Here is a 14,889-nt window from a genome sequence, read left to right on the forward strand (position 1 = left end):
CAAGCATACTTCCAAAGTTTTGGCAAAATGGCTTAAGGACAACAAAGTCATGGTATTGGAGTGGCCATCACAAAGCCCTGACCTCATCCTATGAAACATTTGTGGGCAGAACTGAAAAAGTGTGTGCGAGCAAGGAGGCCTACAAACCTGTCTTAGTTACACCAACTCTGTCAGGAGGAATGGGCCAGAATTCAGCCAACTTATTGTGGGAAGCTTGTGGAAGGCTACCTGAAAAATTGACCCAAGTTAAACAATTTAAAGGCAGTGCTACCAAATACTAATTGAGTGTATGTAAACTTCTGACCCACTGAGGATGTGATGAAAGAAATAAAAGTTTAAATAAATAATTCTCTCTACTATTATTCTGACATTTCACATTCTTAAAATAAGGTGGTGGTCCTAACTGACCTAAGGCGGGGAATATTTACTAGGATTAAATATCAGGAATTGTGAAAAACTGAGTTTAAATGTATTTGGATAAGGTGTATGTAAACTTTTGACTTCAACTGTAAATAAGGCATTTGTTTTTTATTTGTAATACAATTGAAATTTCAAAAAAAAAATTAAAAAAATGCTTTGTCATTATGGAGTATTTTATGTTTTATTTTATGAATTTTAGAATAAGGCTGTAACGTAACAACATGTGGAATAAGTGATGGGGTCTGAATGCTTTCTGAATGCACTGTATCTACCTCAAATACCTCGTACCTCTGCATATTGATCTGGTACTTACTGTATTAATTATTGTGAATTTTTCTTCTTCTTTTGTTACTATTTTATTTTGAAACTCTGCATTGTTGGGAAGGGCTCGTACGCAAGCATTTCACGGTAAAGTCTACACAAGTTGTATTCGGCGCATGTGACAAATAAAATTGAATGTGATTTGATTCAGCCACATAACAATGTCCCACTTTCCCGTTCCCTCTGTCTTCTGACAATAAGACTGAAAGTGGAGGTCTGCCAGGAAAACAACAGTTAAATGGTTTAAGTCCATTTTAACTGCATTCATTATTCAAATTTCTTATTGTGATTTCTTAAAAACATTTCCCTCAATCTTGATGCATTCACTACACATTTCTCAATTGAATCACAGTGGGGTTTAGAAGCCTTCTTTCTTTCTCTCTCTCTCACCTGATCTGACAACAGAGGATATATAGACTAACATCTATCATCCACAACATATATCTAGTACCTGGAAACATACAGTACCTTGTGCCTTGATCTGCAGAGCAGGCACCTAATCTAGAACCTGGAACTACAGAGTGGGGTAGGTAGGTACTGCACTTTGATTATTGAACACCCCAACAGGGGTTTGGTTATTGAACACCCCAACAGGGGTTTGCAGTAATGCACTATTGGTTCTACTGTACTATGAATTATGAAACATTACTAAGAGCAGAGGCAGCTACTGTGTCTAACCTAGTGTGCTTTTTATTTATATTATGGACTTATATAGCAGATGGCTTTGGGTGGGTGAGCACTGAACCAAAACTACAGAGATGTGCTGGAAACAGGAAACAGAACAGAGCTCAGTTTACTGAGTCAGCCATAGTTTGTATAGTTTGACCTATACATTTTTTTTTGCTATACGTATCTCAGAGTCAACTAAATGTGGGAGGAGGATTGAAGGAGGGAGAGCATGTACAGAAAGTCCATCTGAGTCTGTCATGCATCCTTCCTCTTTAAAACGACTGCAAGCCGTCAATTCTTTGCTTTGGAAGTTGTCGAATGAAGAAAGGTGGAGAGGGACAGGCATAGTCTTTCCTCCGTCAAATGTTTCAGTTTTAACATCTGATGATTATCTATCAATGGTTTTCCCTGTTTACTTCACAGTGTGCTTCTTCCTGATTGGCCCCCGTCCCACCACCGTCAATAAGGGGAGAAGAGGATTGGCCCATGGGTGGTGCGCATAGGCCCAGGGGCGGGCCGTAAGAGGCTGAGGTGCGTGCCCTGTAGTGTGCTCTGTAGGAGGTGGTGGTGGGGGTGGTAGTTCTGAGGGTGAGAAATAGGACCAGGGGCACGCAGCTGAGCCAGCTGATTTGAGGAGGCAGCGGCTGCCATCGCCGCAGCAACAGCCAGGGGGTTGGGAAACAGTCCATGGCCCAGAGTTTTTGGAAGGTCCTTAGAGAAGGTCAAAGAAGACTGTGAGATCCAGAGAGAGAAACAGTGTAAAGGTCAGAATGAGAAATGAGAAAGAAGAGGCAGAGAAAGGGTATGCTGTCTATTTGGCAATCCAGAGCTAAATTACTTAATTATGAATTAATGATTAAAGGCATTGAAAGTATTGCTATAGCCTACAAAAAGAGTTGGATCATTACCACAAAGTCTGTACGCTTCTTGTGCCGGCTGAGGAGGGGATTTGGCTTCCCAGCGACTCCATCCCGATGCCTTCGACTGGATATATGCTGGAGAACAAGAGAAGATGAAAAGTATAGGTGTAAAGTTGCCTCTAGATGCTGAACTGTAGTCAGTTTAGCATTTTCTCCACTAATTGTTAAGGTTTGGATTTGGGGAGGGGCAGCTGATCCTAGATCTGTACCTAGGGGAAACTTCACTCTGGAGCAGTGGTCATGGTGGTCACTCACTCACCTGTTTGAGCTGCAGCTCAGAATTCACCCTCACGTTGCAGATCTCACAGTGGAAGGTGCGTTCCTGAGTGTTGGGGTCCGAGGGCAGCCCCCCTGCCTGCTCAGGGCTGGGGTTAGGGCCCAGCCGAGGGTACGCCTTGATGGGGCCCAGCCCACTCCTTGCCTCCAGGATGGTTTTGTGTTTGGTACCTGTCACCCATGGAGAGAGTGCTTTGTTTGTACATTTTGTAAGTTAATATCCTATAGATGCCATCGGAGAGTAGTCTAATTCAGGCTCACATTTCATGATGTTCTTGTTAATATCAAAACGTTGATATTTTATGTATTTTTTGTACTATTAAGAAATTAGGGGACTGAATGATTGTAATATGGAATAAGCTACCCTGACCTTTGAACTATTTAGGCCAAAAATGAGATTTCACACCTGCCGACAAAGGACAGGAGCGTTCAGCCGCACTAGGTCACCCAGCAGCCAGGTGAGAATTTAGTTATTTTTTGGGTGTTCTTTTTAAGGTCGCATATTCGTATTTGTATGTTCCCTAAACCATCATTTGTTTGTGGCTATCATTGTAATTAACCTAGTCCCCAGGTTATTTGGGGTGAACAAGATCACATTGTTATTAACCTAGTCCCCAGGTTATTTGGGGTGAACAAGATCACATTGTAATTAACCTAGTCCCCAGGTTATTTGGGGTGAACAAGATCACATTGTAATTAACCTAGTCCCCAGGTTATTTGGGGTGAACAAGATCACATTGTAATTAACCTAGTCCCCAGGTTATTTGGGGTGAACAAGATCACATTGTAATTAACCTAGTCCCCAGGTTATTTGGGGTGAACAAGATCACATTGTAATTAACCTAGTCCCCAGGTTATTTGGGGTGAACAAGATCACATTGTAATTAACCTAGTCCCCAGGTTATTTGGGGTGAACAAGATCACATTGTAATTAACCTAGTCCCCAGGTTATTTGAGGTGAACAAGATCACATTGTAATTAACCTAGTCCCCAGGTTATTTGGGGTGAACAAGATCACATTGTAATTAACCTAGTCCCTAGGTTATTTGGGGTGAACAAGATCACATTGCAATTAACCTAGTCCCCAGGTTATTTGGGGTGAACAAGATCACATTGTAATTAACCTAGTCCCCAGGTTATTTGGGGTGAACAAGATCACATTGTAATTAACCTAGTCCCCAGGTTATTTGCAGTGAACAAGATCACATTGTAATTGGCCATAATAAGGCCGAAGTATATTGAGTCAGAAAGTGTGCTGTAGTGACACAGCCCAAAATGTTCAGGATTATTCAGCAGTTTTGGTAGCCAATATCCTCCTCTATGCTATCTGGTCATGGAGCACAAAACCATTCCCCCCATTTCTATTGTTCACTGTCATTTCACATTCACTCCCTGTTCACCCCCTTTTGTCTCTTTAAAAAAATGAACATCTCTTCTTTCTCAGTCCAGTTAAATACTTCTTCTCACCCAATTCTACTCTCCTTTCCTCTCTTCATCCTCCCCCCTGCTATACTGTTTCTTTCCTGATGTACATGACAAGACCAAAAGAATGTGGACACCTGCTCGTCGAACATCTCATTCCAAAATCATGGGCATTAATATGGAGTTGGTCCCCCTTTGCTGCTATAACAGCCTTCACTCTTCTGGGAAGGCTTTCCACTAGATGTTGGAAGATTGCGGCGGGACTTAAATCCATTCAGACACAAGAGCATTAGTGCGGTCGGGCACTGATATTGGGCGATTAGGCCTGGCTCGTAGTCAGCGTTCCAATTCATCCCAAAGGTGTTCAATGGGGTTGAGATCAGGGCTCTATGCAGGCTAGTCAAGTTCTACCACACCAATCTCGACAAACCATTTCTGTATGGACCTCACTTTGTGCACAGAGGCATTGTCATGCTGAAACAGGAAAGGGCCTTCCTCAAACTGTTTCCCCAAAGTTGGAAGCACAGATTAGTCTAGAATGTCATGTCATTGTATGATGTAGCATTAAGATTTCCCTTCACTCAAACTAAGGGGCCTAGCCCGAAACATAAAAAACAGCCCTAGACCATTATTTCTCCTCCGCCAAACTTTACAGTTGGCACTATGCATTGGGGCAGGTAGCGTTCTCCTGGCATCCGCCAAACCCAGATTTGTCCGTCGGATTGCCAGATGGTGAAGTGTGATTCATCACTCCAGAGAACACGTTTCCACTGCTCCAGAGTCCAATTGTGGCGAGCTTTATACCACTCCAGCCGACACTTGGCATTGCGCATGGTGATCTTAGGCTTGTGTGTGGCTGATCGACCAAGGAAACCCATTTCATGAAGCTCCCGACATACAGTTATTGTGCTGACGTTGTTTCCAGAGGCAGTTTGGAAGCTGATAGTGAGTGTTACAACCGAGGACAGGTGATTTTTACTCGTTACACAGTTCAGTGCTCGGCTGTCCCGTTCTATGAGCTTGTGTGGTCTACCACTTTACGGCTGAGCCGTTGTTGCTCCTAGCCTTTTCCACTTCACAATAACAGCACTTACAGTTGTCCGGGGCAGCTCTAGCAGGGCAGACATTTTATGAACTGACTTGTTGGAAAGGTGGCATCCTATGATGGTGCCACATTGAAAGTCACTGAGCACTTCAGTACAAGTCATTCTACTGCCAACGTTAGTCAGACTGCATGCTCGATGTTATACACCTGTCAGCCACGGGTATGGCTGAAATAGCTGAATCCACTAATTTGAAGGGGTGTCCACATACTTCTGTATATATAGAGTATACGCCCATCACCAGAACATGGTTATATTTTAAAAACTAGTTTTGATGTCTCACTTTGGGATATGCCTGGGCCTGTCAACAGGCTCAAATTAACCAATCACACACCATCTGTTGGAGACAGACAGGTCAAGTGGTGAATGAGATGAGCCCCTCTCCTCCATAAAGCGAGCCACCGCCCACCAACTGGTCATTTTCGCCACTCTTCATTGCGGAAGTGATTGCAGTCACAATAAGCTCTCTTCAGCTTGACTAAATTCTTGGTTTCCTACTTAATGTTCTCAGAACGTGAGGTTTACATTGCCAAACGTAGAACTTCAGCTCCTGTTGATAGTTGAGTACCGACCGAAAGGTTTTCGTTTCGAGTAGAATTCCGCCAAGCTAGCTCCACATGGCTAGTTATCGAGGCTCGGTTAGCCCTCGTCGCAAGGCTTCGGCTGCCTAAGTTAGCACACACTGTAAGCTTTTTGCTAAATTGGCTAACTAGTTGCAAAGCTAGCTAACCACACAAAGGGCTTGTTCCCGCCACAAGGCTTAAGCTAACCTGGCTAACTAGCTGCAAAGCAAGCTAACCACCCTAACAAAGGGCTAGCTCTCGTCCCAACGCTTAAGCTAACCTGGGTAGCTTGCTAAAAGGGCTGCCAACCACACCAGAATTATAACCTGCAACACAGTACTATTGCTATCACTTTTCTCTCATCTAGTTCAAACCTTCACTTACTTGTTGGTATTAACTAGAAACACCTTCCCAAAGTCTTAACTGCCACACGGGGCTAGCTACAGCTTGCCTTAGCAGGTGTAGCTGCTAGCTAGCTAACACACCACTATCCTCACGGCTGTAGTGTTCCCACACATCCCAGCTAGCTTTAGTCTCTACTAGCTAGCTAACGCCTAACTAAAGGCCAGAGTTTACATGTTGTTTTTACAACAAGCGGCTCAACCCCCACTACTGACCCCAGCTGGGGCGAGGTTATGGATAGCCTCGATTCCCTCCCCTCACTGTCTGACTGACGACTAAGCGTTGAGGGAATATGAACTAGGGGATAACGAGGACGACATTGGGATTCATTTCATGGGTCTCCTCGACTTTGAGACGGAGATGAACAGCCCCCCCCCCCCCCCCCCCCCCCCAAGATTCCGCCCCCAAGATGGGGGAGCTGATTAATTCCTTTTGGAGTATGGCCTCCCCAACGTTTGCAAGCGAGCCGTGGCCAGACTTGATATAGACGGGCAAGCTCCTTTGTGGGGCTTATATGATGGGAAAAGACTCCCATCCAGCATATCCCCCTCTAAGCAGCTCATTCCCACAGTCACAAATGGCCTCAGAGAGATAATGGGATAAGCCCCTTACCAGCAATATCCTGGCTAGGGGCTTCCCGAGCAATGACAATCTGGAAGAATCTGGGTTTTGCAACCTTCTCATGGTGGAGCCGTCACTGGCTGACCATCTCCACCCCACATGAGGCGCTGCTAGCAGTACGGGCACTTCCCTCCCTGGACTGAATGTTTTTCTGCCTCCATTTTCCATAGGAAGTACAAAGCCTCGGCCTTATCAATCACAGCACTTAACATGACCACTTTATTGTTGGTTTACCAGGCAAAGTTACTGGAGGATTGGGGACCCTGAATCAGGACGGTTGGGATGAGATACAGTACTATGCATGATTATGGATCTAAACCTACGGGCCTCACGTGATGCCATCCGAGGCTGTGGTCGCGCCAGGAGCCTAGTGGTGGTGGAAGAAAGGGCACTTGACTTGTCAAGCTTAACAGGCAAAGAAAAAGCTGACCTCCTGTATGCCCCTGTGACACGCAAGGAGTTGTTCACCCCCACAGTTGCCTCCATGCGGCAGAAGTGTGACATGCGAAAGAAAAGAAGGTGAAGCCAACTTCTGTCTGCCCTGCAAACCTGGGCCCCTGTGTATGTTTGATGTGACATTGATGGAATATTCTCCCAACCCTAAGAAAACTGGAAATAGGAATGTTCTTGAAACATTCCCATGAAACAGGTCTATAACATTAATATTGTATAATCTGATAACCTTTTAACTATGTTCTAGATACGTTCTGCTTGACTTTGTTCACCAAAACATGCTAAAAATGTTTTCAGAATGCTAGAATGGTCTAACTAACAGAGAACTGGACACTCAAACACTAAGGGAAAATTACATTTTTACATACGCTCTTATCCAGAGCGACTTACAGTAGTGAGTGCATACATTTCATACTGATCCCCCTTGGGAATCAAACCCACAACCCTGGCATTGCAAGCACCGTGCTCTACCAAGTGAACATTACGGGTAACATTATAAAAATGTTTTCTCTCCCTAGAATTGTTAGCTGGGCTCACACTTCTACAAATGTGGAATCTCCCCAGTGTGTTTACATAACATAGGGAAAGCCCAAATGACTACATGTGTAACTAGTTATTTGACTCTGTGTACATAAAGTTTTATGAACTGTTCATCCTTAAACATAACAGCCATATTCTGGTAAGCTGGCAGTTTTATGAGGCAATTTCAGAGATCAGGGTGTTTAGAAGACACATACAATGTTGTGTTTGTAAATGCTCAAGTATCACTTTGTGTGGCTAAATTTGAGCTTGCTGAAAATATAGAATTTCCTACAGGAATACTGTCGGGATAATCTGTTTCACAATAGGAAACAGTTTTCCCTCCGAGATGGCAATATCTATCTAGGCCAGAACTCTCAATGACAACACTTTATTACACATTGCGTTATCAGTTCTCTTGATGGAATGAGCCTTACCTTTATTGTGCGCCTCTAGCTGAGAGAGGGAGTTGACGGCCACTTTGCACAGTGAGCAGTAGAGCATCTTCTTGGCTTTGTCCTCCTCAGACTCCCCTGAAGAGGGGCTGGGGGCTGGGGATGCTGTGTCATGGGGGCCCACCATGGGGGTGTCCACCTGGGGGGGACCAAGGGCCGGGGAGGGGGTGGAGGTGGTAGACATGGGCGTACTCAGAGGGGGCAGGAGTGGGCACACAGGGAACTGCATGGGGGTGTCCGGGGTGTCTGGCACAGACATGGGGCTGGGTGTCATGGGTGAGCTGTTTGAATGTGGGTGGGGCTGGGAATCACCTGTGAACAGAACAGATAGTAATAGTAAATGTTTTCAACCATATTATGTAGATCACACCAGATAATAATATGACGAGGACGATAATGGTGGTCCTGCTCCTGCAGCACCAGTATAGTAGTTTGTCTGACCCTACTGGGTCAAAACTCTGCCCCAGGGGGCCCCACATCTGTCTCCCCCATCTGGAGTGAGTCAGGGTAGGGGGAGACACATGGGTCATGTCAGGTTATTCAGGTTGGAGAGAGTGAAAAGAAGGTCAGTAGTACAGCACAGTACTTTTAATGTTACTGTAGGTTAACCACTGTGTGTAGCACAGGGTCATCTGGCCTGCTATTTGAAGGAATGATACCTGGGAACCTGATCCTTGTCATTTATGACAGAAGCGTCTCTTAGCATCCACCTGTAACACTCTATTCTGTTTCACGCCAGACTTCTGACTAAACAGCTGTGTGTGTGTTTCGGTTATGTCTCTGTGTGGGTTAACACACAGACAGACAGACAGACACATATACACACGCACACACAAACATACAAACGCACACACATGCACACATGTGCATGCGTGTGCGATATAGAGCACACGCACCCTGTTTGCTGGTGTCAGGGTCTGGGCTGGATGGTGAGGGGCCTGGTGGAGTGGGGGGAGCGGCCGGCTTGTCACCCTCCTTGGGGCGAGTCTTGGAGGTCTCGATGCCCTTTACCCTCCGAGCGTGCCGGTTCCCCTTATAGTGGGCCTCTGCCTGGCTCTGAGAATAGAACAAGGGGGAGGAGATGGCATGATATTTCACATCATAATCCACATACAGTAGGTACTAATGTTCATACACTTCATAGCAAATTCATATACTGTAGCTGAGAAGCTTGAACTTGCCTCTCTGATGCTGAGGCCAAATACCTGAGCAAAATGCTAATCTGATATCTGTGTATATTGGGGAACAAATGATACCCAATCTGTAACAGGTGACATAATTCGCTCACCCCAATAGCAGCCTTAGCATGGCTATGGGACACCACTCACACCCTTGCTGTCATTTTCACACTGTGGTTGTGTCCTAAGCCCTATTTTACTGTTTAGTACAATATCTGTCACCCACAGGCTTATTTATTGAGACCCAGTGATGTCAGTGGAGTAAACTCTAGCCACAGTGTTGACTGGACATCTCTCAATAGATGGCTTTAGGCTGTCACATAAGCCCTGTGCTGTCCCTGCTCCGTACCTGCCTGTCCCTACTCTGTATCTTCCTGTCCCTGTGGCTGGCTGGCTGGCTGCCTGGCTAGAGCACTCTTCAGCAGTTCAGCAGATCAATTATGCCTTTATCTGCCATTCCTTTATCACTGATATCCCCAATGTCTGCTCTGCCTGTCGCTGTCATTAGAGCTGAAGTTTTTATAACTGTCCTCCCTCAAAACAAAATAGCACAGCAGCTGAGCAGCACACACTCTCTGTAGTTTGTCGTCAATGTGAGAACTATTTCAATGTTCTATAAAACAAATGTACAATCAACATGTTAGATTAGAATGTTATGAAGGGGCAATCTACAGTTGCTCATTTTTTGAGTTATAAATTAAGCATATGTAACCATTGATTCTAGAATAATGTAACTTATTGTAACTCAAGCTTAGTTCAACTGTCAAAACCCATCAGAACCCAAAATATACAGTGCCTTCGGAAAGTATTCAGACCCCTTGACTTTTTCCACATTACAGCCTTATTCTAAAATACAGTGCCTTGCGAAAGTATTCGGCCCCCTTGAACTTTGCGACCTTTTGCCACATTTCAGGCTTCAGACATAAAGATATAAAACTGTATTTTTTGGGAAGAATCAACAACAAGTGGGACACAATCATGAAGTGGAACGACATTTATTGGATATTTAAAACTTTTTTAACAATTCAAAAACTGAAAAATTGGGCGTGCAAAATTATTCAGCCCCCTTAAGTTAATACTTTGTAGCGCCACCTTTTGCTGCGATTACAGCTGTAAGTCGCTTGGGGTATGTCTCTATCAGTTTTGCACATCGAGAGACTGACATTTTTTCCCATTCCTCCTTGCAAAACAGCTCGAGCTCAGTGAGGTTGGATGGAGAGCATTTGTGAACAGCAGTTTTCAGTTCATTCCACAGATTCTTGATTGGATTCAGGTCTGGACTTTGACTTGGCCATTCTAACACCTGGATATGTTTATTTTTGAACCATTCCATTGTAGATTTTGCTTTATGTTTTGGATCATTGTCTTGTTGGAAGACAAATCTCCGTCCCAGTCTCAGGTCTTTTGCAGACTCCATCAGGTTTTCTTCCAGAATGGTCCTGTATTTGGCTCCATCCATCTTCCCATCAATTTTAACCATCTTCCCTGTCCCTGCTGAAGAAAAGCAGGCCCAAACCATGATGCTGCCACCACTATGTTTGACAGTGGGTATGGTGTGTTCAGCTGTGTTGCTTTTACGCCAAACATAACGTTTTGCATTGTTGCCAAAAAGTTCAATTTTTGTTTCATCTGACCAGAGCACCTTCTTCCACATGTTTGGTGTGTCTCCCAGGTGGCTTGTGGCAAACTTTAAACAACACTTTTTATGGATATCTTTAAGAAATTGCTTTCTTCTTGCCACTCTTCCATAAAGGCCAGATTTGTGCAATATATGACTGATTGTTGTCCTATGGACAGAGTCTCCCACCTCAGCTGTAGATCTCTGCAGTTCATCCAGAGTGATCATGGGCCTCTTGGCTGCATCTCTGATCAGTCTTCTCCTTGTATGAGGAAAGTTTAGAGGGACGGCCAGGTCTTGGTAGATTTGCAGTGGTCTGATACTCCTTCCATTTCAATATTATCGCTTGCACAGTGCTCCTTGGGATGTTTAAAGCTTGGGAAATCTTTTTGTATCCAAATCCGGCTTTAAACTTCTTCACAACAGTATCTCGGACCTGCCTGGTGTGTTCCTTGTTCTTCATGATGCTCTCTGCCCTTTTAACGGACCTCTGAGACTATCACAGTGCAGGTGCATTTATACGGAGACTTGATTACACACAGGTGGATTGTATTTATCATCATTAGTCATTTAGGTCAACATTGGACCATTCAGAGATCCTCACTGAACTTCTGGAGAGAGTTTGCTGCACTGAAAGTAAAGGGGCTGAATAATTTAGCACGCCCAATTTTTCAGTTTTTGATTTGTTAAAAAAGTTTGAAATATCCAATAAATGTCGTTCCACTTCATGATTGTGTCCCACTTGTTGTTGATTCTTCACAAAAAAATACAGTTTTATATCTTTATGTTTGAAGCCTGAAATGTGGCAAAAGGTCACAAAGTTTAAGGGGGCCGAATACTTTCGCAAGGCACTGTAAATGGGACTCTAACCCGGAAGCTTACAAGAAATCCTGCTATGCCTTGCGACGAACCATCAAACAGGCAAATCGTCAATACAGGGCTAGGATTGAATCATACTACACCGGCTCCGGCGCTCGTCTTATATGGCAAGACTTGCAAACTATTACAGACTACAAAGGGAAGCACAACCGCGAGCTGCCCGGTGACACGAGCCTACTTGACAAGCTAAATCACTTCTATGCTCGCTTCGAGGCAAGCAACACTGAGGCATGCATGAGAGCATCAGCTGTTCCGGACGACTGTGTGATCACGCTCTCCATTGCCGTCTTGAGTAAGACCTTTAAACAGGTCATCATTCACAAGGCTGCGGGCCAGACGGATCACCAGGATGTGTGCTCTGGGCATGTGCTGACCAACTGGCAGGTGTCTTCACTGACATTTTCAACATGTCCCTGATTGAGTCTGTAATACAAACATGTTTCAAGCAGACCACCATAGTCCCTGTGACCAAGAACACAAAGGCAACCTGCCTAAATGACTACAGACCCGTAGCACTCACGTCCGTAGCCATAAAGTGTTTGATAGGCTGGTCATGGTTCACATCAACACCAATTTGCATACCGTCCAAACAGATCCACAGATTATGCAATTTCTATTGCACTCCACACTTCCCTTTCCCACCTGGACAAAAGGAACACTTATATGAGAATGCTATTCATTGACTACAGCTCAGCGTTCAACACCATAGTACCCTCAAAGCTCATCACTTAGCTAAGGATCCTGGGACTAAACACCTCCCTCTGCAACTGGATACTGGACCTCCTGACGGGCCGCCCCCAGGTGGTGAGGGTAGGTAGCAACACACCTGCCACGCTGATCCTCAACGCTGGAGCCCCCCAGAGGTGCGTGCTCAGTCCCATCCTGTACTCCCTGTTCACCCACGACTGCACAGCCAGGCACGACTCCAACACCATCATTATGTTTGCTGACGACACAACAATGGTAGGCCTGATCACTGACAACGACGAGACAGCCTATAGGGAGGAGGTCAGAGACCTGGCTGGGTGGTGCCAGAATAACAACCTATCCCTCAATGTAACCAAGACTAATGAGATTATTGTGGACTACAGGAAAAGGAGGACCGAGCACGCCCCCATTCTCATCGATGGGGCTGTAGTGGAGCAGGTTGAGAGCTTCAAGTTCCTTGGTGTCCACATCAACAACAAACTAGAATGGTCCAAACATACCAAAACAGTTGTGAAGAGGGCACAACAAAGCCTATTCCCCCTCAGGAAACTAAAAAGATTTGACATGGGTCCTGAGATCCTCAATAGGTTCTACAGCTGCAACATCGAGAGCATCCTGACTGGTTGCATCACTGCCCGGTACGGCAATTGCTTGGCCTCCGACCGCAAGGCACTGCAGAGGGTAGTGCATACGGCCCAGTACATCACTGGGGCTAAGCTGCCTGCCATCCAGGACCTCTACACCAGGCGGTGTCAGAGGAAGGCCCTAAAAATTGTCAAAGACACCAGCCACCCCAGTCATAGACTGTTCTCTTTACTACCACATGGCAAGCGGTACCGGAGTGCCAAGTCTAGGACAAAAAGGCTTCTCAACAGTTTTTACCCCCAAGCCATAAGACTCCTGAACAGGTAATCAAATCGCTACCCGGACTATTTGCATTGTGTGTGTCCCCCAACCCCTCGTTTTACGCTGCTGCTACTCTCTGTTTATCATATATGCACAGTCACTTTAACTATACATTCATGTACATATGTACACACTTCCGGCGCCGACAGAGATGGCCGCCTCGCTTCGCGTTCCTAGGAAACTATGCAGTTTTTTGTTTTTTTACGTGTTATTTCTTACATTAGTACCCCAGGTCATCTTAGGTTTCATTACATACAGTCGAGAAGAACTACTGAATATAAGATCAGCGTCAACTCACCATCAGTACGACCAAGAATATGTTTTTCGCGACGCGGATCCTGTGTTCTGCCTTACAAACAGGACAACGGAGTGGATCCCATGCAGCGACCCAAAAAAACGACTCCGAAAAAGAGGTAAACGAGGCAGTCTTCTGGTCAGACTCCGGAGACGGGCACACCGTGCACCATTCCCTAGCATTCTTCTTGCCAATGTCCAGTCTCTTGACAACAAGGTTGATGAAATCCGAGCAAGGGTAGCATTCCAGAGGGACATCAGAGACTGTAACGTTCTTTGCTTCACGGAAACGTGGCTTACTGGAGAGACACTATCCGAGGCGGTGCAGCCAACAGGTTTCTCCACGCATCGCGCAGACAGAAACAAACATCTTTCTGGTAAGAAGAGGGGCGGGGGCGTATGCCTTATGACTAACGTGACATGGTGTGATGAAAGAAACATACAGGAACTCAAATCCTTCTGTTCACCTGATTTAGAATTCCTCACAATCAAATGTAGACCGCATTATCTACCAAGAGAATTCTCTTCGATTATAATCACAGCCGTATATATCCCCCCCCCCATGCAGTTGGCTCTGAATTAACTTTATTTGACTCTTTGCAAACTGGAAACCATTTATCCGGAGGCTGCATTCATTGTAGCTGGGGATTTTAACAAGGCTAATCTGAAAACAAGACTCCCCAAATTGTATCAGCATATCGATTGCGCAACCAGGGGTGGAAAGACCTTGGATCATTGTTACTCTAACTTCCGCGACGCATATAAGGCCCTGCCCCGCCCCCCTTTCGGAAAAGCTGACCACGACTCCATTTTGTTGATCCCTGCCTACAGACAGAAACTAAAACAAGAGGCTCCCACGCTGAGGTCTGTCCAACGCTGGTCCGACCAAGCTGACTCCACACTCCAAGACTGCTTCCATCACGTGGACTGGGACATGTTTTGTATTGCGTCAGACAACAACATTGACAAATACGCTGATTCGGTGTGCGAGTTCATTAGAACGTGCGTTGAAGATGTTGTTCCCATAGCAACGATTAAAACATTCCCTAACCAGAAACCGTGGATTGATGGCAGCATTCGCGTGAAACTGAAAGCGCGAACCACTGCTTTTAATCAGGGCAAGGTGTCTGGTAACATGACCGAATACAAACAGTGCAGCTAT

General features: G+C 45.2%; 1 protein-coding gene across 4 annotated transcripts in view; it reads right to left on the bottom strand.

The window, feature by feature from the left end:
* Positions 1–751: 751 nt before the first annotated feature.
* The window catches only part of LOC110494325 (zinc finger protein 385A), a 77,218-nt gene continuing 63,080 nt past the window's right edge, over positions 752–14,889 (bottom strand). For 2 of the 4 annotated variants that reach the window (XM_021569285.3, XM_036950410.2), the window contains exons 4-8: positions 9,041–9,200; positions 8,127–8,456; positions 2,590–2,777; positions 2,319–2,405; positions 752–2,142 (exon numbers count right to left, since the gene is read on the bottom strand). In XM_021569285.3, the coding sequence (XP_021424960.3) occupies positions 1,870–2,142; positions 2,319–2,405; positions 2,590–2,777; positions 8,127–8,456; positions 9,041–9,200 (1,038 nt within the window). In that variant the 3' untranslated portion in view covers positions 752–1,869. The remainder of the gene's footprint in view (positions 2,143–2,318; positions 2,406–2,589; positions 2,778–8,126; positions 8,457–9,040; positions 9,201–14,889) is intronic. The other 2 variants (XM_021569286.3, XM_090205727.1) reach the window with 1 other exon arrangement.

Source organism: Oncorhynchus mykiss, chromosome 17 (genome assembly GCF_057628025.1).
Source record: "Oncorhynchus mykiss isolate SJ-2025 chromosome 17, ASM5762802v1, whole genome shotgun sequence".
Lineage (NCBI taxonomy): Eukaryota > Metazoa > Chordata > Actinopteri > Salmoniformes > Salmonidae > Oncorhynchus > Oncorhynchus mykiss.